The following is a 21,659-nucleotide window of genomic DNA, read 5'->3' as shown; positions in this document are numbered from 1 at the left end:
TACCCTGTTAGCATGGCAAACAGCAGGGCTAAGCGGGATCGTTCCCTGTGTTAGAAACTCCCCAGTGGTTAAAGCTACAGCTTCAGCACCCTGAGGTTGTGGGTTCAAACCCATGCTGCTCCTTGTGACCCTGGGCAAGTCACTTAATCCCCTCATTGCCCCAGGGAAAAATGCTTGAGTACATTGCATTACATTAGTGATTTCTATTCCGCCATTACCTTGCGGTTCAAGGCGGATTACATTGGAAGTTATCTGGATATTTCCAGAGGAATTATAGAGTAGAGCAGGTTGCTTCAGGGTATTGAGATAATTCCTGAGCTCCCCTGGGAATGTTATAGTCCAGTCCTCGAGATCTACTCGCAGGCCAGGTTTTCAGGATATCCACAATGAATATGCATGAGAGAGATTTGCCTGCACTGCCTTCTTGGTATGCATATCTCTCTCATGCATATTCATTGTGGATATCCTGAAAACCTGGCCTGCCAGTAGATCTCAAGGACCAGACTTGGGCAGCCCGGGTATAGAAAACTGGATATATAAATAGTGTAAAAAGTTTTAGCCTCTGATAACCAGAGCTGGTATTGTGACATCATAATGCCTCATTCCACCAATAAGAGCCAACCTCATCAGTGATGTCACAATGGCTTGATTGTCCTATACAAGACTCACTTTTGCTACATTTTGATTTCTAGAGTGGTGCAGTGGTTAAAGCTACAGCCTCAGCACCCTGAGTTTGTGAGTTCAAACCCGCGCTGCTCCTTGTGACCCTGGGCAAGTCACTTAATCCCCCCATTGCTCCAGGTACATTAGATAGATTGTGAACCCACCCGGACATACAGGGAAAAATGCTTGAGTACCTGGATAAATTCATGTAAACCGTACTGAGATCCCCTGGGAGAACGGTATAGAAAATTGAATGAATGAATGAATAAATAAATAAATAAATATGTCCTGTCTGTTCAAATTAGATTGTAAGCTCTTCTGAGCAGGGACCATCTTTTACATGTTAAACTTACAGCATTGTATATACCTTTCATCTCTATAGAAATGATAAATAGACATAGTGCTTCAAGATTAGCAGCCAGATGTAGAAATCAAACCTGAGCCTCTAAACATTTCCCAAATTAATTCTTGGAAAAGGCACTGTGAGCATTTGAGAAAATTGGCAAGACAAAGTTGTTAACAAAGGCTTTCCAAAGCTAAACCTTCATGAAAAACATCCTAAACCTGATTCCTTCTGCCATGTTGGATAAATTTCCTTTCAAATAATTGATCACGTCAACTGAATTTGCTCTTTTGCAAGAAGTGTGTGTTTGTGTAGGAGCATCCAGAGAGGGCACAGTCTCTGGACCACGCATTTGGGACCAACTGGAGGGACCACAGGGTGTGTGGGCATAGAATCAGTCAGGGGAAACACAGGTTCTATTTGAGCAGAAAAGACATGGTTGGTGGGTCCCCTTTTGGGCTCTTCTGTGTGTTTAGCATTGATTGCATGCTGTGTTATGGGTCCAGGATGATCACCTTTATCTTTGGTTTGTCTGTACAGCTCTGCTGTTTTCCAGCAGCCAGTCATTTTCTTGGGAGCAGATGTGACACATCCACCTGCAGGAGATGGGAAGAAGCCTTCGATCACCGCTGTAAGAGAATGATCTTCAGAATTGTATCAATAACTAAACGGGTATATCTGCTCCTTATCTGCCAACTGCTTTCTCAGTATTTCAGTGGGAGCCTCCACATTTCTCTTGATTTTTCTCTCCTGCCTTGGGCTACTGGGCTTGATGGACCATTGGTCTGACCCAGTAAGGCTGTTCTTATGTTCTTTTTATTTTGTACTCCAGGCGGAATTCTGCGCATGTGAAATCGCTGTTCACATAAACAGTCGGGTCTGAGCCGGCACAGGAGGAGGAAGTGACCCACTGAGCAGCAGGTCACGTCCTCCTCTGCTGCCCGTGGCAGCCCTGAATTCTGCACAGCATATGCAGAATACTCTGTGTCCTGAGGGGGTGAAGAATTCTGCAGAAATTCTGCACTCGCAAAATTCTGATGGAGGCATCCTGCCCCTTCTGTCTTCACATAAGTTAAGGTCAGAACTGTTGGACAAAGGTATCCAGGGACAGTATGTCTGTTGTTCAGATGAACCTTGGATACTGCATGGCACAATCGTATGCTGAAAAGGACATGCGGGTTGAAAAATTGAGCTTGTTTTTCTTCCCATAGGGCATCTAGATAGAAAAAGGGTGTCTAAGTTTGGCCATGCACAGTTTCCAAGGTATTTTATAGAAAGCTTTCTGAACGTGGAGTCTTTTGTAAAAGACAGCCTAAACAGCCATTTAAGACAGGAAAGCAGAATCGTGCTGAATTTTACAAAACTGAATGCCAAAAAGGAGCCAATTAGAGTCAGGCTACAAAAGTCTAAATTTTTCATTTGCGAGGTGGTTTTAAACATCAGGAGGATAAGAGCTTTTACCTTGTCTGTCATGCTTTAAACCTCAGGTCCAAATTGGCAGTTAACTGGCGCTCACATTTGCCGCTGTAAACAAGCTTTAAATTTCTATTCTGAAAAATTGACAAATTTAATTTTGAGATGCTGCTTCTTTCTTTGGACATGTATTTCCCTGAAATGTGGACTTTTTTTAAAGTATCCAGATAAGTTTGAAAGCATTATAAAGAGGAGCATTTTCAAAGAGCATGCATAATTAATTGCAAACTACATAGGTGATTCTAACACATTTCCTTGACCTGCCTTTTCAAAGGGAAAACTGCTCAAATATTTCCCCTTCAAAAAATTCTGATTGTGTGTTCAGTAGTTACCAGCAGGTGGCATCCTTGCATAGCATATCTTCTAGGTCCTATAGATATAGAGGAGAAATCTGGAGGGGAGTTCCTGAATATGGAAGTAGAAGCAGGTTCCACCCAGCATTATCATCTTGACAGGACACCAAAACAACTGTGAGTTTTCCTAGGTGTGCAACACATTTGTCTCAGTGTGAATATTGGTTTGACTTTGAAGAACAAGAGCAGCAAATAGTCTATAATTGTCATGGAGCTGAAGCTGGGAAAAGATTGGTTGGTATACTACTACAAATTATTTCTATAGTGCTACCAGACGTATGCAGCGCTGGACAGTCCCTGCTCCAAAGAGCTTACAATTTAAACAGACAAGACAAATAATAGGATGCCATGGGCACAGTTAATTGCCGGCTAGGCTTGTGGGGAATGCGGTTATGGATTGAAGGCTGTATCGAAAAGATAGGTTTTCAGTCTGCTTTTAAACAAGGGAAGGGAAAGCATGGCGGATTAACTCAGGTAGTTGATTCAAGGCACACGAAGCAGCTAGATGAAAGGAACAAAGTCTGGAATTGGCAGAGGAGAAGGGTACAGCTGATCTGAGGAACGGAGTTCTCTGAGAGGTAGAGGAGAGAAATTGAGGGGCAGCAGAATGAACATACTTTGTAGGTCAGCAATAGGAGCTTGAACTGCATGCGAAGGCAGATAGGGAGCCAATAAAGTGATTTAAGGAGAGGGGTGACATGAGTTTAGTGAGGTTGGTAGAAGATGAGTCGCACACAGATTGCAGGGGGGAGAGACGGCACTGCAGGAGACCAGTTAGAAGTAGATTGCAGTAATCTAAGTGTGAGGTTACGAGAGTATGCTCAGAGAGGAAAGGGCGAATTTATAGACGTTTTAGAGAGAGAAGCAGCAGGCCTTAGCACAGGGGTGCACAACTTCGGCCCTCACCAGGCCAGGTTTTCAGGATTTCTCCAATGAATATGCATGAGATCGGTGTGCATACAATGGAAGCAGTGCAGGCAAATAGGTCTCATGCAAATTCACTGGGGAAATCCTGAAAACCCGACTGGACTCGGCCCTCGAGGGCCGGAGTTGTGCACCCCTGCCTTAGCAGTTTGTAGAAAATGAGAGGTCAGAATCGCAGATGACTCCAGAGGAGACTGGAACAATGACAGTATTATTTACAGAGAAGGAGAACGGAGGGAGAGGAGCAGCTCAGTCTTGGATATGTTTACTTTCAGATGATGGCAGAGACTTTTTCTTGGACTTTAGGTGAAATTTCAGGGGTCGAGAGGTAGATCTGGGTGTATGAATCTTGCCCTCGCCCCTGAATTACCTGCTCTCTTGGAATGTAACCACTGCATTATGCTTCATAGTAACTCATTCAGCTCGTGCTGACTCGGGTTTTCTAGTGGGCTGTGAGGTTTCACGAGTCAGCATGTTGTGATAATACGTGGTGCTGGTGGACAAGCAAAGTCATAAGTGGATTTGAATATCCATGGTGTTGACGGTCTCCTAGAGGCAGAGTTGACGTGCATTTCCTATGGGAGGATAAAGGTCCTGTGACACTCTTGCAGCATCCATCTCTAGGCCTCGTGCCTCCATGAGCCCTCTTTATCTGTACCTGCAGTGCTCTTTGTTAGCCAGCTTTATGGTACCACCAAATGTATCACTTTTGGTACTGGATAAGAGTCCCTTGTTTGGCAAGTTTGGGGACTGATGTAACAGGGGAATGAAAAAGGAAATGATTGAGGTCCCCTCTGGCTTTATTTAAGGGATTTCCTGTAGTCTTGCTGTGTCCCAAACAGGCAGAACTTGGTATCCCTCCTGGTTCCAGCTTCTGTGACTGGCCCATAGAAGCTGTTTGCTTTGGAAGTTTTAGAGAGATTATTTGGGGGGGGGGGGGGGGGTTCTCTGAGGAGCTCTTTAGGGAAAGGGGAACGGTGACTACATTGTTCTTCCTCATCCCCATTCCGGCACAGGGGGTCCCAACCAGCCTGAGAGCCATCTTCTCTCTGGTTTTTCTGGAGCAAAATGCAGACTGCAGTTTCACTCTTTGGTCCAGGGCAGTTGTTTAGAAAGAGGAAGTGGGCCGAGTGACTCAGTCTGATTCATCCCTTCCTGAGGCATGCAGATGAGGTCAGTGGCAGCTCCTGGATGTGCCAGTCAGAAGCTTGGGCAGACTGAGCTAATAAGCTTCATCATGCCTTGGGTGGATGGGAAGAGGGTGGGGGGGAGAATAATGCAGCTTCAAGTTTCGATAAAATGGTGAAAGCACAGTTCTTCAGCATCCCAAATCTGACCAAGAGCTCTCTGGCCATCCTCATATCGGCAGGATGTTTCTGTATAGCTGCTGGCACTATTTGAACGTGGAAGGGGCCAGCCTTGTAATGGATTCTTGTTAGGATGCTTTATATCTCATTTCCACTATCTTTATTTTCCTATCTACTACTTGCTAATTTATTTGTCCTTGGTACTTTAGTTAGATTGTGAGCCTTCGGGACAGTAAGGGAATTTCAAAGTACCCATTCTTTATTTATTTATCTTATTTTATTGTATCCTTTATTGTATATTTAATGTATATTTCTCTGTAAACCGCTTAGAACTTAACGGATTTAGCGGTATATAAGAAATAAATAACATAACATAACACAGATATGCCAACAGAGCAGTGGGGCACCTTAGAGGGCACTGCTGTGAACTTCACATAAAGGGTGCCAGATGTACATTTCACCAAAACCCCCTTATCTATGGTGATCCCTCCAAAACTCCCAAAACCTAGAACACCCACCTGTCTACCACTACAATATCTCTTATGGCTGCAGGTGGCACCTAGAAACATAGAAACATAGAAAAATGACTGCAGAAAAGGGCCAAAGCCCATCAAGTCTGTCCACTCCAGTGACCCTTCCCCCATGAGTTTGCTCACCAACCTCCTGCCCTTACCTCATTAGAGATCCCACATGAATATCCCATTTATTTTTGAAATCTGCCACACTGTTGGCCTCAACCACCTGCCGTGGGAGTTCATTCCAATGATCGACCACCCTCTCAGTGAAGAAATACTTTCTGGAGTCACCATGAAATTTCCCTCCCCTGATTTTCAGCGGATGCCCTCTGGTGGACGAAGGTCCCATAAGACGAAAGATATCCTCTTCCACCTCGATACGACCCGTGATATATTTAAATGTCTCAATCATGTCCCCTCTCTCTCTTCGTTCTTCAGGTGGCACCTATAGTAGGGTTATGGTGGCCTCACATTTTCCACCATAAATGTAGTGGTTAGAGTGGCTTATGGGCCTGGGTTCTCCTTTCCACTAGTGGTGCTGGGAAAAGTGCACGGCTGGGGAGTGATATCAGTGCGCCACGAGCCTTGGTCCTGCTGCGGCCTGAGAATGGTGGCTGCTGCCTTCCTAAAGCGACCAGTTGAGGATGCTCTGGGCTGTGAGGAGCCTGTAAAGTGATCGCTTTGCCTAGGAAGCCTTTGCTTTCTGCTGGTGTTCTCTGTTGGGTCCTGCTTTATATTACAAAAGCTCCCCATAGTCTGGTTTCTCCTCCTTCTTGCTTCCATCACCTGTTATCTAGCATTTCTTTTAGCTCCTCCCCCCCAAAGAGTTCAGCACCTCTGTCTCAGATCCCCCACTTCTCTGAGTTCAGTACTCCTTATTCTCCCTTAGGTCCACCCTGCCCCTGTCCTTCAGACTTCTCTATTTTTCCAGCAGCAGTAAGTCACTGCTTGGGCTGATCCCGATCCACCTACACTGCTATCTGACTGACACAATTTGGTTTAGAATGGGTTTTTCTTGTTTTCCTCCTCTAAATCTAGGGTGCGTCTTATGGTCAGGTGCATCTTATAGTACGAAAAATACTGTAAGCTTTAATTTATTAGGGACGACTCTGTTGTACACTGCATAGAATGACTCGCCAGGCTTGCAGTCTATATAAGATTGGTTTTAAATAAATATATGATGATATAGAGGCAATTTAGAGGTGATTTAATCCTCAGGTAGCCCTATGGAAAAGCGGAAATGCAATAATTATGTGCTGGATCTAAATCCAAACTTAGGGACGTGACTTCTCCTCATTGTGGGCTGGTGCATTACAGGTTGTTGGCAGCATGGACGCTCACCCCAGCCGTTACTGTGCCACCGTGCGTGTGCAGCGACCTCGCCAGGAGATTATCGAAGACCTTTCCTATATGGTGAGGGAGCTACTCATTCAGTTCTACAAGTCGACGCGTTTCAAGCCAACACGCATCATTTTCTATCGAGATGGCGTTCCCGAGGGCCAGCTCCCACAGGTGAGAAGGAGGATGTAACGTCCCTTCTAAATTTTTTCAGGGGTGGGGGGTTGGGTGGCTATGCTAGTTGTGTGCATTAGAGAATGACACAGAAACAAATTTTTCCCCGTCCTTGCGGGAACTCAATTTTCCTGTCCCGGCGAGTTCTTTTCCTGCTCCTGCTCCTTCCCCATTCCTGCAAGCTCCGTCCTCATCTGCACAAGCCTCAAACACTTTAAAATCCTAAGCAGCAACATTCTAGAGCTCAGATTGTGATGTCATAATGCCTCATTCCACCAATGCCTAAGCTCCGTCCTCATCTGCACAAGCCTCAAACACTTTAAAATCCTAAGCAGCAACATTCTAGAGCTCAGATTGTGATGTCATAATGCCTCATTGCACCAATGCCTAAGCTCTGCCCTCATCTGCACAAGCCTCAAACACTAAAATCCTAAGTAGCAACATTCTAGAGCTCAGATTTTGATGTCATAATGCCTCATTCCACCAATGCCTAAGCTCCGTCCTCATCTGCACAAGCCTCAAACACTTGAAAATTCTAAGTAGCAACATTCTAGAGCTCAGATTGTGATGTCATAATGCCTCATTCCACCAATGCCTAAGCTCCGTCCTCATCCGCACAAGCCTCAAACACTTTAAAATCCTAAGTAGCAACATTCTAGAGCTCAGATTGTGATGTCATAATGCCTCATTCCACCAATGCCTAAGCCCCGCCCTCATCTGCACGAGCCTCAAACACTTTAAAATCCTAAGTAGCAACATTCTAGAGCTCAGATTGTGATGTCATAATGCCTCATTCCACCAATGCCTAAGCTCCGTCCTCATCTGTACAAGCCTCAAACGCTTTAAAATCATAAGTGTTCGAGGCTTGTGCGGTTAAGGCAGAGCTTAATGGGACAGGGATAGCAACAAAACTGGACGGGGAAATTGAGTTCCTGCAGGGATGGGAACAAATTTGTCTCCGTGTCATTCTCTAGTGTGTCTAACTTTGCAAAATGGTGGTAGTGTGGCAAAGGAAGACATGAACTCTTGATTCTCGGTTTCCTTCTTTTTTTTATTGCTCTCTTTCTACCACTCGACTACTTTTTCCTTTCTCCTTCCCTTCTGTTTATTTATTTATTTATGCGATTTTTAGCCCGTCCTCCCAAAAGAGCCCAGAACGGGTTACAAAGTACATCCATAATAATCCAGACAGAGCAGAGATGACAGTTTACATAAATTACAATATAGACATGACAATAAAACATATGTACTAAGTAGCATCTGGTGAAATTAAGTGACAAAGGTGAGTTGACTGGGTGGCATTTCAGGGTGAATGACTTTAAGGCGCTGGGTTAGTAAAGAGGAAGGTTTTCACGGCCTTCCTGAAGTTCCAGAGTTGGTTGCTGTTGTCTGTGCAGAAGCAAAGATTATACAGCCTGGTTCTAGCGTGTGACTGTTGCATACGTACATTAGAGGGCAGTGCTACGCTGACCATGCCAGCAGGGCAGTTCTAGGCTGAGAAGCCTTGGGCCAAGTCCCACCTGTAAAGAGGGAAACGGTGCCATGCTGGGGACCGGTAAGGGACAGCTCTTGGGAGCAAGGGGAAGGGGGGTGGCCTGCAAGTGAGGGGGAAAGGCAGCACTAGGTTGGAGTCAGTTCTTGAAAAACGTGTGAACTCTTTAAAGCTGGGGAAAAAATAAGTGTCTTAAGAAATACATCCCAATCTAAGGCCAGGGTTATCGAATGGTGGAAGATTCTACAGCCCAGAAGCTGGAATGAACTAATGTAGGATTGAATCCCAAATTGTTCGGTGCTCTTTCCCTGCTCCTTAGATTCTGCACTATGAGCTGCTAGCGATCAGAGATGCCTGCATTAAACTGGAGAAGGATTATCAGCCTGGAATAACCTACATTGTCGTACAGAAGCGGCACCACACACGGCTTTTCTGTGCAGACAGGAACGAGCGGGTGAGCTATTGCAAGAAAGGGCTGGGGAGGGAAGAATAAACTAGGAACACCCACGGTCTTGCAGGAAATGTTCTTAGTTAAGCCTAGATTTCACTGCCGAGTGGAGAGAGAGAAAGCCTCCTGCTGGGCCTGAGACCCATTCCTCTCTCGTGTTCTCTTGCCTTGTCTTCTTGTCGTTTGCTCTTCTGCCTCTGTCAGGCTTTGGCAGGTATTTCCATGTCCTTAGTTGCGATGGAGTCGCTGGTTCAGCAGCCATGTGCCTAGCAGGCACCTCTCTCCATATGTTCGGGAGGGTGGTGATATAACTCTTGTGTAACCGTTCACGTCTTCTTGCATACAGATCGGCAAAAGTGGAAACATCCCAGCTGGCACAACCGTGGACACAAACATCACCCATCCATTTGAGTTTGATTTCTACCTTTGCAGTCATGCGGGCATCCAGGTAACTGCTTGGACCACAGGACAATTTGGTGTCTTCAGATTCTGCAAAGTTGTAGTTTATGTTGTGACATAAGGGTAGTCTGTGCGCCTTTAGAGGCATAATTCAGGGGGATCTCCAGTCATCCTTTAGGTCTCAGTACACTTCTCCCATTTTTGCATGGGTGGCAGCTGTGAATGTATTTCGTGCGACATGGTTCTAATTCCCTTAGGCGAGCTTGGGGGTTGCCTCTCTCTTTCCCTCTTTCTCTCTTTCTTTCTCTTTCTCTTTCCCTCTCTCTTTCTCTTGCTCTATCCCTCTTTCTCTATCTCTCTCTCTTTCTCTTTCCCTCTCTCTTTCTCTTGCTCTATCCCTCTTTCTCTTTCTCTTTCCCTCTCTCTTTCTCTTGCTCTATCCCTCTTTCTCTTTCCCTCTCTTTCTCTTTCCCTCTCTCTTTCTCTATCCCTCCCCTCTCTCTTTCTCTTGCTCTATCCCTCTTTCTCTATCCCTCTCTCTTTCTGTTTTCCTCTCTCTTTCTCTATCCCTCTCTCTTTCTCTCTCTCTTTCTCTTGCTCTATCCCTCTTTCTCTCTCTCCCTCTCTCTTTCTCTCTCCCTCTCTTTCTCTTTCCCTCTCTCTTTCTCTATCCCTCTTTCTTTTTCCCTCTCTCTTTCTCTTGCTCTATCCCTCTTTCTCTTTCCCTCCCTCTCTCCTTCTTTCTCTTTCTCTCTCTTTCTTTCCCTGTTTCTTTTTCCCTCTCTCTCTCTCTTTCTCTTTCCCTCGCTCTCACTTTCTCTCTCTTTCCTTCTTTCTCTTTCCCTTTCCCTTTTTCTCTTTCTCTTTCCCTCTCTCTTTCTCTTTCCCTCTCTCTTTCTCTTGCTCTATCCCTCTTTCTCTTTCCCTCTCTCTTTCTCTTGATCTATCCCTCTTTCTCTTTCCCTCCCTCTCTTTCTCTTTCCCTCTCTCTTTCTCTCTTTCCTTCTTTCTCTTTCTCTCTCTTTCTTTCCCTGTTTCTTTTTCCCTCTCTCCTTCTCTTTCCCTCCCTCTCTCTTTCTCTCTCTTTCCTTCTTTCTCTTTCCCTCTCTCTTTTTCCCTTGCTCTATCCCTCTTTCTCTATCCCTCTCTCTTTCTCTTTCCCTCCCTCTCTCTCTCTCTCTTTCTCTTTCCCTCTTGCTCTATCCCTCTATCTTTCTCTTTCCCTCTCTCTTTCTCTTGCTCTATCCCTCTTTCTCTTTCCCTCTCTTTCTCTTTCCCTTTTTCTTCTCTATCTCTCGTTCTCTTTCCCTCTCTTTCTCTTTCCCTCCCTCTCTCTTTCTCTTTCCCTCTCTCTTTCTCTCTCTTTCCTTCTTTCTCTTTCTTTCCCTGTTTCTTTTTCTCTTTCTTTCCCTGTTTCTTTTTCCCTCTCTCTATCTCTTTTCCTCCCTCTCTTTCTCTCTCTCTTTCCTTCTTTCTTTCCCTCTCTCTTTCCCTCCCTCTCTCTCTTTCTCTTTCCCTCTCTCTTTCTCTTGCTCTATCCCTCTTTCTCTTTCTCTTTCCCTCTCTCTTTCTCATTCCCTCTCTCTTTCCCTCCCTCTCTCTCTTTCTCTTTCCCTCTCTCTTTCTCTTGCTCTATCCCTCTTTCTCTTTCCCTCTCTCTTTCTCATTCCCTCTCTCTTTCTCTTTCCCTCTCTCTTTCTCTTGCTCTATCTCTCTTTCTCTTTCCCTCTCTTTCTCTATTCCTCTTTCTCTTTCCCTCTCTTTCTCTTGCTCTATCCCTCTTTCTCTTGCTCTCTCTTTCTCTTTCCCTCTCTTTCTCTATCCCTCTTTCTCTTTCCCTCTCTCTTTCTCTTGCTCTATCCCTCTTTCTCTTTCCCTCCCTCTCTCTTTCTCTCTCTCTCTTTCCTTCTTTCTCTTTCTTTCCCTGTTTCTTTTTCCCTCTCTCTTTCTCTCTCCCTCTATCTCTTTCCCTTTTTCTTTTTCCCTCTCTCTTTCCCTCCCTCTCTCTCTTTCCCTCTCTCTTCTCTTGCTCTATCCCTCTTTCTCTTTCCCTCTCTTTCTATTCCCCTCCCTCTCTCTTTCTCTTTCCCTCTCTTTTTCTCTCTCTCTCTTTCCTTCTTTCTCTTTCTCTCTCTCTTTCTTTCCCTGTTTCTTTTTCCCTTTCTCTCTTTCCTTCTTTCTCTTTCCCTCCCTCCCCCTCTCTCTCTTTCTCTTGCTCTATCCCTCTTTCTCTATCCCTCTTTTTCTCTTTCCCTCCCTCTCTCTTTCTCTTTCTTTCCCTTTTTCTTTTTCCCTCTCTCTTTCTCTTTCCCTTTTTCTCTTTCCCTCCCTCTCTCTCTTTCCCTCTCTCTTTCTCTTGCTCTATCCCTCTCTCTTTCTCTTGCTCTATCCCTCTCTCTTTCTCTTGCTCTATCCCTCTTTCTCTTTCCCTCCCTCTCTCTTTCTCTTTCCCTCTCTCTCTTTCCTTCTTTCTCTTTCTCTCTCCCTTTTTCTCTTTCCCTCTCTCTCTTTCTCTTTCCCTCTCTCTCTCTCTCATATGGATTATTTCATGTTGCGCTCATGCTGGTATTACTATGTGAGGCCATCTCTGCTAGACATTTTTTGAATGTGAGAAAGAAAAGCACAAAATGTTGTGACAGTTTGAAGAAATCTGTCTAATAAGCTGGGGAAGGGGAGAGGTCGAAACAATTGCCCCTGGAAGGTAGTCGAGAAGCAGCTGCTCCATGTGGGACACTGTTTCACCACTGCGACGTCTCTGGAGGTTCTGCTGCTCTGGGCAATGTCAACTTCCAACAACCCTCCGCCCCCACCACCAATTTCACAGTGCCAAAAGAAAGAATGTGAAATAAAAAGGTTTGAGAGAGACTATTGTATTGTATTGTTCTCACTTTGCGTTTCTCTTTCCTTCAAGGGTACAAGCAGGCCTTCCCACTACTATGTCCTGTGGGATGATAACCGCTTTACAGCAGACGAGTTACAGATCCTGACTTACCAGCTGTGTCACACGTATGTGCGCTGCACGCGGTCTGTCTCTATCCCTGCCCCTGCTTATTATGCCAGGCTGGTGGCCTTCAGAGCACGCTACCACTTAGTAGACAAGGAGCACGACAGGTGAGTGGTTTCAATTCCCCCCCCCCCGCCTTGCATGGAGAAGTTACTTTCTTGTGATTGGTTTCCGTAGCCGCTGAAAAGAAGAGGCCTGGCCCCCCCAGGCCCTGTTCAAGCGACATAAAAAAGGTGAGCACATTGAAGAGAGAGCGCAAAGCGATCGTGCATCTGAAGACAGACTGAGCTGGAACAGAATCTAAAATTCTTTATCGTCCCTCCAGACCGGCACAGACGGATGGGTTTATGACTGAGAACACATTGGCTTTTGGCAGTAATCCAAGTGGGCTCTGCAGTCCCATCTACCATCAGTCTGTTCTCAGTCTCCAGCAGGTGGAGGTGGTAAGCCTGTGCGGTCTTTCCTCTTGTTAGCTAGGGCCTGTTGGATGTGATTAGTGGCCTTTTCTTGTCACTTTTTTTCCGGCTGGATGGAGCTTGGGGGATACTGTGCTGGAACAGAATCTAAAGTTTCTTTTCTCTTGTCAATTTATATTATTTAATTGAAAACTGGGCATCAGGGTGACATCAGGTAAACTGTCGGTGTTTAGGGCCATGCAAAAGCAGGCAGGCTCAAGGTACAGACAGTGATAATGTGCTTTGATATAAAAGGCTTTTGTGAAATAATCACATCTGGAAATTGGGTACAAATGAGCTGACTTGGTTAGTTTATTACTGAAGTATTGCTACAGTGCCATAAAATGACCTTTGCTTCTTGGAGCTGCTAGCCTGGTTGGTAAACATGGAGGACAAGTGAGAGGCTTTGGGAACTTTATTTATTATAGGAGCTAACTAAGAGCAAGAGAGCCAGGGCTCGAGATTTAAAAGCTGACTCGAAAAGGCAAGGCCTTTGGCTGTATTTGTGTATGGACCGTGAAGACCAGTTGCCTGTATGCAGTGAAGCACTCAAGGTCCCATAAGCTAGGTTTAGTTAATTATGTGTATTTTGGCCAGTGACACTAGATGAATATTTGTTCATTGACAGTAAGTCTAATAGTTCTGCAGAATGAGGTCAGAAGGTAGAGTTGGGGGAACAGCTCATGGGTGCTTTTTGCAAGGGGCACAGTGCTTGTGTCCAGGCCCTGTACCCACTGGGGAGTAGAAGAAAAACAACGAAGGTGACTGGTTGGTGTTCAATCTCGTTTATTGAATTAAGAGTCGACACGATTGTGTTTTGGCCCTAAGCGGGCCTGCCTCAGGAGTCTGAATGTATGGCGAGATGATGTTTTATCTGGCTGTTCAATCTTCAGTTGTAAATTCTATGTTCCAGTATGTGGACATTGAATGAATTGGAAAGGAGCAGCAATCAATAACACTCCACTGTCGCTTCCTTCAGTGTTTGCCTCTCACAGTGTCGAGTCTTTTAATTCAGTAAACGAGATGGAACACCAGTTGGTCACCTTCGTTGTTTTTCTTCTGCTTTCATGTCCTGTGAAGGTAGTATCTCCTGTGCTTTCTGCTCACTGGGGAGTAGCCAGGAGTGAGGTCTCTTAAGGTGGGTAACCTCTGGGATTGGGTTTGTTACATGTCAGAAATTTCAACAAGGCAGGGCAGTAGCTGGTGAAAGACCCTTGTCATGATTTCCTCCAGGCCGGTTGGTTTGACTGCTTGTGTAGGTATTTGGGGAATGAGGGGGTGTTTTTTCTTTTTTATATTTTATATATTTCTTGTCATCGGCAGCAGATGAATCCAGAGACAAGTAGGTTGTGCCCATCTACCCAGCAAGTGGAGATAGCACCTGCTTGATGTGGACCTGGTGGTTAGCAGTGTGGTGTGATAGTGTGAAGAGGGAGTTCTTGGCCGATAGGCCTATTCTGCTGATTCTGCTGCTTTATTTTGAGGAATACTGGCTTACCAGTGAGCATACCATCCTATATATGACAGAGCTCAGCTTGGTGCTCTCTGTCTCCACCTGCTGGTAGATGGACATAAACCACTTGTCTCTGGATTTATCTGCTCTGACTGAAGGAAAAAAAAAAAATTATCCAATATGGAGCCATTGCCTTCTGTTTCTGGTAGATTTTATATTTGTATTGTATCTAGTATGTAGTTTATTTATTTTGTATGCTGTAAACCATTGATGCAGTGAATGTTAAGGGGGTATATTAAATGAAATGATTCATTCCTTTTCCTCTCTTCCAGCGGCGAGGGCAGCCATATATCAGGCCAGAGCAATGGAAGAGACCCACAGGCACTGGCAAAAGCAGTGCAGGTTCATCAGGATACTTTACGCACTATGTACTTTGCCTGAAGGCGTAGCTATGTCTTGATTTTTATTTTTATTTTTTTTATTTTTTGATACCTCAGTCACTCCGGAAGTTTTTCCGATCTGTAGGAGCCACACACACACACAGCGTTGTGGGGAGGAGCACTTTGTGTGTTAAGAAGTCGGCGGGCGAGAAACCGTTCACACTGGTGGAAGAAGAACCACCTGTGATAAGAGATGGGAACGTTCTCGCTTTTTTGGCCGACTTGACGTGACCAAACAAAATGAAGGAATCTTTATGAGACGGAGAGAACCCCACGCGCTGTTGACTGCAGAAAGGGAAAAGCAGAATTTGTGATCTAACTTGAAATGCAATACTTCTAAAGACTTGGGACCGTGAAAACCAAGATGATCCTCAAACTCTCTGCATCTTAAGAGGCTGCTAGAATGGCACACGGATCAGTTTTGTGAGTTTAGGAAGAGGTTGGGGGGGGGGCGTTTCCTTGCCCCCAACCAAAGCAAGACTAGATTTGCTAGGCTAATGGAACTGAGGATCTGTGATGATTAATCACTTAGAATTTCTAGTTTATAGAAATATTCTAACAGATTAATTTTGTTTCCTTCTTTCTGCTCACTTTCACCCTCACCCTCTTTGTTTTGTTATTGTAAGGCACCTTTCACTTAGCTCAGAACTGGCAAAAAGAAGAAAAAAGAATGGGTCTCTCCTACATTGCCACAAAATGTTAAAAGAGTTACCTAACGTGAGTTTCGGCTAGAGATTTTCTTTTCTCCCAGGGGTGAGTGCCTTACTATTATGCTGCAAATGTCAACTTTTTATATGTCCTAAAAGACGAAGAGACACAACTAAGGAAGTGTGTTTTTTAGCGATACCTCTGTGCCCACCAGGAGGAACTGATCTGTGTCCATAACCTTAAACAAAGTTACAAAAGAACCAATCCTAAACATTGCACTTTGCAGATATTCCACATTTTCATAGCTACTGAAAATAAGCAACTTTTTTTTTTTTTTTAATGTACTTGTTTGTGCTGTTTTATACCAGTGGTGTCAGGTTAACTGAATGGTTTTTTTTGTTGTTGTTTTTTGGGGGCTAAGAAAACGCTGTTTGTGGTGGTTTAGAACTTTTATAGCACTGTGGGGTATGTGCTATCTTGCCCAGACGTTGGGGTCTCAACCCAGCCCCTTTAAATGCGCCCTTGAAAGAGAGGCACATCGACGTAAGGAGGGTCTTCTGTCACTTTCCTGTGTCAGGTGGATAGCATTAATCAGACACACAAAGGGCTGTTATCGAAAACATTTTTAAAAGTAGTGTTGAGACCATCTGCAGCTTGGTAGCATGTTGGTAGAAATTTGGAGTGGCCCAGATTGTTGGAACCCATTCCATGCAAATACACCAGAATCTTCTCTCAAACTGACTTAGCAGGGGGATTCCCTTTCAGTCTTTTCTTTTCCACCTCCAAGTCAGAGCCTTATGAAGTGGCCTTCGGCTGATGCTGTGGTAGAAAGTCATGATGCGGACCGAGTGAATGGCTTTTTCCCTAGTTGAGCTAAGGAATTTGTTTAATCAACACAAACAGCTGATTTATAATTTAATTTTTACATGTTAGGAAGTTTTTTTCTTTCATTGTAGCAATTTTTTTTTCCTCAACAACAGCTGGGACATGAAGTTGAAAGTTTAAAAGACCAGGTTTGGAACTACAAATTTGGAATGCTTTGGTTCAGGGGTGGGTAACCTTTATATACAGAGGGCTTGCATGAATGCTAGTCCTACCCTTAGCTGGCCGCACAAAGAAAATTACCAAATGCTTCATATATTCACCGCCAACAAAACTCAGTGTGATGATTGAATGACAATAACTTATTACCGGAATGGTCTGATACCATATACTTCTGTCTTTCCAAACAGTTGCTAACACCGTTAAACAAGTCTTATCCTCTTGTATCCTTCAGCAGATCCACTGACAACAAAACTCTAGTTAATGATGTCTCTGTGAGCTGTTTTTTTGTGTTTACTCCCTATAGTCTCGGAGTATATAAAATTCAGTGGTGGGCCATGTAAGGCCCTCGGGGTACATGATACCCTCCCCTGCTTTAGTTGGTCTTTTTACTGCCTTTTTCCCCTTTCCCTTTTCTAGAAGCTTGGTGGTATGGTGTGAGCCGTACCGTGTTCCAAAATTGGTTACAAATTTGGTGGCAGGTTGTGAATTGTATCCTCTGTTTTCCGAGCTGCTTCGGAAAGTGGAATCTGCATCAGGTAAGTAGAGGCTGACTGAAAACAGCAGTTTGCTTCTGGCCAGATCCGCGGCTCGGTTTTGGTCAGAACCAGAACCAAAACTGTGGCCTTGCCACAGCTGCTGCAGACCAGTCTCTGATAGAAAATATGCCCCCTTTCCCTCTCCCCGGTGAGGTAGGCCCTCCTTGGGCCTACCTTGTAAAGACCCTAGTTCGTGGTATAGGGATGTCTTCAGAGCAGGAGCATCCCAAGCTGCTCCTGCCCCTGTCTTTGCTGAAAAAACGATGGCCTTGACCTCCCGCAACTGCCATTTTTTCAGCACAGAGGAACAGGGCAGGAGCAATTTGCGATGCTCCTGCTCCAAAGACACCATTATACCACTAATGTATTTACAAGGTAGGCCCAAGGAGGAGTGCAGATTGGTGGGTGGCGTGCTTTTTTGTCAGAGGAGGTGGGAGCGGGGCTACAGTTTTTTTTAGATTGTGCCAGAAATACACAGGCATTTTTGGTAGCAACCCGAACCCAAATTTTGGGTCAGGTTTGGTGCCAAAACCGAAGTTCAGTCAACTTCTACATGTGGGCCCTAACTGACAGTTCCTGAATTCTGGGGCTATGTATTCGCCATTCTTAAATTAGAAGTTTTGTGCTGGCCCACTGGTTGCTAGATTCTGAAACCTTGCCTGATACGGGTCCTGTGCTTAGGGAAATCTGGCCTTCCCGTGCTATACAACTGTGCTCACTTCATTGCCTGGAGCTTAAGAGGGATTTGCACAGCTCGAAACCAAAACTCTTTGGAAAGCTCAGCCAACGAGGCCTGGCATTCCCTGTTTCCCTAGTGAGTGAAGGAGTCTTGCCTAGGATAAGGGAATAACAACTCAGGTGGCATCTGTAAATTTCATATATAGGATGGAACGTGTGGCCTTTACTGATGAGATGCATCGCGTCGTGGATCAGAAAATGATCGTGTTTGTGTACACGTTGTGTACGTGTGTTTGTGCACTAATTAGTACTATTAGCAATACTTTTTCTTAATAACTAGTGCAGGCTTGTGCTATCCACGCTGCACCTTTAAATTGTTGGGGGGAGGGGTGGGGCTCTTGAGGGTTTGTTTTCGGCTTCAACGACATCTGCTAGCATAATGGTAGAGACTTCATCTGGTCGTCTGAGCTCAGGTTGCTTTTGGTTTTTCATCGCCTCCTCTTATGCAAATCTTTCCCCATTCCGAGGAACCCTCCAGAAAGCTTTGCAGGAGGCGGGAGCCACAGAACCAGCTGATGATAAAGCCATGGCGTTTATGGCCCAGCCGTGTGTGTTAGGACGGTTTGGAAGGGTTTGGCTCTACTGCTGAGGACAAGCAGGATCCACTGGCTGCCTTCATTAGGAGTACCAGATGACGTGTGAGTTGGTCCAAGTTCACAAAAAATACTCATCCCTGCCAGAGCTATTTTGGTCCAGCCTTTGATCGGAGCAGTTAAGTCTGATATTGTATTAGTTTGTCTGAATGTACCACGTAAGACACTGCTAAGGAGTCTGGTGTAATTTTGGCTTGAACCGCTCTGCAGCCTCATCTGTGCTGTCAAGAAGGTGACACTAATTATCTCTAATGCATGTTGTTTTAAATGCAACTCGGTCCTTTTTCACAAGTGCCTCCATGTCATGCTTTCTTGCTTTCATCCACACTATAGTACATTTAGCTGGTGATATTTAAGGGAAAGCATTGCCCTCCTTGCCTCAGCATCCAGTCACTCTTTTTAATTTGCAGTACTTTACTTCACTTTATAAATATGAGTGATATGTAGGATATTGGCAGCTCGGCAGGGGGTTTCAGTGAAAGGAATAAGGGGCATTTCTCTGTACGCTACATGAGGCCTTTTTTATCATCAGTATTATAATAATAAATCAAAATGACCCAGCTTCAGTAAGGCAGAATAGGACGATTCATCGTGGCCGCGCTGAATCATTCTCTCCACAACACTGTTGGTGCCTCTCCTCTCTGCCCAGTGCCATACTAGGGAGTGAAGTGTGTGGACTGCCTCCCCCACCACCCTGGGTGCCATCTTGTTGAGGAGTGTTGGTGCCTCTTCTTCTCTCTGCCCACCCCCGCATACCTCTTGAAAATTTTGCCGATGCAATCAGCATCTTCCATTCCTTGTTCGCGCCTTCTAATGCCATTTCTTAGTCACAGGACCAGGAAGTCACATCAGAGGGGAGCCGAGGTCGACGCGAGTAGGAGGTGGAAGATACTACTCACGGGGAAGACCAAGGAGAGGGCATGGGGTCATTGCCCCCCACCCAGGTCAGGTGCTGCTATGATGCCCCCGAGCTGACGGCCAGGTGTAGGAAGATTTATCTTGGCTGATTCAGCGCTGGATCATCCTAGATTCCCGGTAAGGTCCCATTCACTCCTGTGAATTGGGACTTGCTTCACTGATAAGTTTTGGGGTGGCCAAGTCAAATGGGCTGATATTACAAGTTCTCATGCAGTATGTAGGATGTCTTCATGCAGGTGATAACTGAATTTCCAGCCTGGAAATCAGTTCTTGTCTCCAAACATATAGCATAGCTTGCAACAAAAACTAGGTTTTATGTAAATTATGCAATGGAAAAATGTTTAGCTGGTCATAGGAAACTCATGTTTTCCACTGGCACTGAGATACCAGTTCGATCTTTTCATTTATAAATGAAATGTTGGACTGCCCTGCAGGTATCCTTACTCTTTTAGCATTTAAGAAGGTTATCTGGGTGAGTCCGTGGCCTGTTAAGCTGTCAGGGTGCTTCATAGAATGCCATAGCAAAGGAAAGCTGACAGTGTTCAGGAGAGAAGTATTGGACCCTTCTAGAATAAAAATATGGTATACTGAGTGCAGGTTTCCCTCCTTTATCACCTTCAAAAGCTAGAAAATCCATCCATTGAGTCCATTCACAGGCTGTTTTGGGCCTGGCGGTGGGTTCTGGATGACTTTCAGTTTGCACTAACTTTAGCTTGTTAGAAACGCAAGCATCTGCCACTAAGTTCTGAGAGAGTTGTGGGGACAGAGCAACGCAACGGTTTATAGCAACGTGACGGTCAGTGCTCTTGAGAAAAAATGTATTGAGCAGGAAGCAATGATATTTTTTTTTTTTTTTTTTTGCCGAGGAGACAAAAGTGAATTGTGCTCCAATTATCTTTTGGCTTCAGAAAATGAATATAATGTACCTAAAAATGCAGCACTATCCACGAATGCACTGTTAAAAGCCTTAAGTTAGGAAAAGCAAGGCTTGGTAATGAAGTACCAGAATGTGTGAGGGGCACGAGGAGGCCCTGGGCCTGACTTCTCCTAGATCAACTCATACTTAGAAGCCAATCAGTATTATTTTAGGATAGTTTTTTTTTTCCTTTTCCTGTAAATGGCACAATCCTAGCAGTACGCGGGCTGAGCTATGTGCAAATGAGTCATGACTGTGGTGGCAAAGCATCCTGTGGTGAAGCAGTAGCACCCTGACACTTAAATGCACTGTCCCGCCTCCTGTTAGAAATTAAGGAAATATTGGTAGACAACCAAAAAGGTCTAACATGAATTTAAGAATTACCCTAGGATCACGTTTTAGGGGGAAAAGAGCTGTTTTGGTTTTTTTCTTTTCTTTTTGAAAAAGTGGATTTGCTTTCCTGTACATGCACAAGTTGGCTTTTAACTTAATATATGTTCCGAAAGAAGGCAGTATTCTGGTCAACTATGTATGGTTTTTTTTCTTAACAAAAACAAAATTCTACTTTTTGGTATAAAAAAAAGTGTATACGATTGTTAGATAGTTTGTATGTGTATGATAAACTGAAGAAAACCATGTTTACAGCCAACATAAGCTGCTGCTCTCCTAGTTAGCACACCTTTCTAATTTCAAAGGAAAAAGGTGGGATTTTTAAACAAGCTACTCAGTCTGCCTATTTGCAGCTGTAAGCTCTTTGTGATAGGTACATTGTAAATGTCTAGCTGCTGTGCTGTGCATTGGATATCACAAGAACTATACTGTATATAAATCAGAAACTCAAAACAATAGTTAAACAGGGATAAGTCAGCTGCAGCACCTAAAAAGTGGAGAAAAAGAGACCTCGGAACAAATGCACCCACATAATTCACCACATGGGGCTAGTCCAGGTCTCTCAAAAAACTCCACAGAATGATACTGTCCATTCATACTTGCAGCCAAATCTTCTTAAACACAGTAATACACCAGGACTAAATTAATCCACCACAACAGCTAAGGCTCTTTACACCTGCATTATGGTTATAGAAACATGATGGCAGATGAAGGCCTAATGGCCCATCTAGTCTGCCCGTCCGCAGCATTCACTATTTCCTCCTCTCCCTATTGGCTAAGGCTCGTTACACCTGTATTGTGAGGTCATAGAGCATTATGGTTATAGAAACATGATGGCAGATAAAGGCCAAATGGCCCATCCAGAGCATCCACTATCTCCTCCTCTCCCTATTGGCTAAGGCTCTTAACATTTGCATCTCATCTTCCTATAGGCTAAGGCTCTTTACACCTGCATTGTGAGGTCATAGAGCTTTATGGTTATAGAAACATGATGGCAGATAAAGGCCAAATGGCCCATCCACAGCATCCACTATCTCCTCCTCTCCCTATTGGCTAAGGCTCTTAACATTTGCATCTCCTCTTCCTATAGGCTAA

At 44.6% G+C, this 21,659-nt stretch overlaps 1 protein-coding gene across 2 annotated transcripts in view; it reads left to right on the top strand.

Annotated features, from left to right (window-relative positions):
* Positions 1–21,346, top strand: part of LOC117365281 (protein argonaute-1) — a 55,052-nt gene extending 33,706 nt beyond the window's left edge. For both annotated transcript variants that reach the window (XM_033955504.1, XM_033955505.1), the window contains 6 exons: positions 1,547–1,637; positions 6,896–7,090; positions 8,902–9,036; positions 9,377–9,478; positions 12,341–12,540; positions 14,674–21,346. In XM_033955504.1, coding sequence (XP_033811395.1) covers positions 1,547–1,637; positions 6,896–7,090; positions 8,902–9,036; positions 9,377–9,478; positions 12,341–12,540; positions 14,674–14,782 — 832 coding nt within the window. In that variant the 3' untranslated portion in view covers positions 14,783–21,346. The remainder of the gene's footprint in view (positions 1–1,546; positions 1,638–6,895; positions 7,091–8,901; positions 9,037–9,376; positions 9,479–12,340; positions 12,541–14,673) is intronic.
* The last annotated feature ends 313 nt before the right edge of the window (positions 21,347–21,659 follow it).

This window comes from Geotrypetes seraphini, chromosome 8 (assembly GCF_902459505.1).
Source record: "Geotrypetes seraphini chromosome 8, aGeoSer1.1, whole genome shotgun sequence".
Classification (NCBI taxonomy): domain Eukaryota; kingdom Metazoa; phylum Chordata; class Amphibia; order Gymnophiona; family Dermophiidae; genus Geotrypetes; species Geotrypetes seraphini.
The sequence above is the reverse complement of the archived record's forward strand: the minus strand, read 5'-3'. Positions and strand labels throughout refer to the sequence as shown.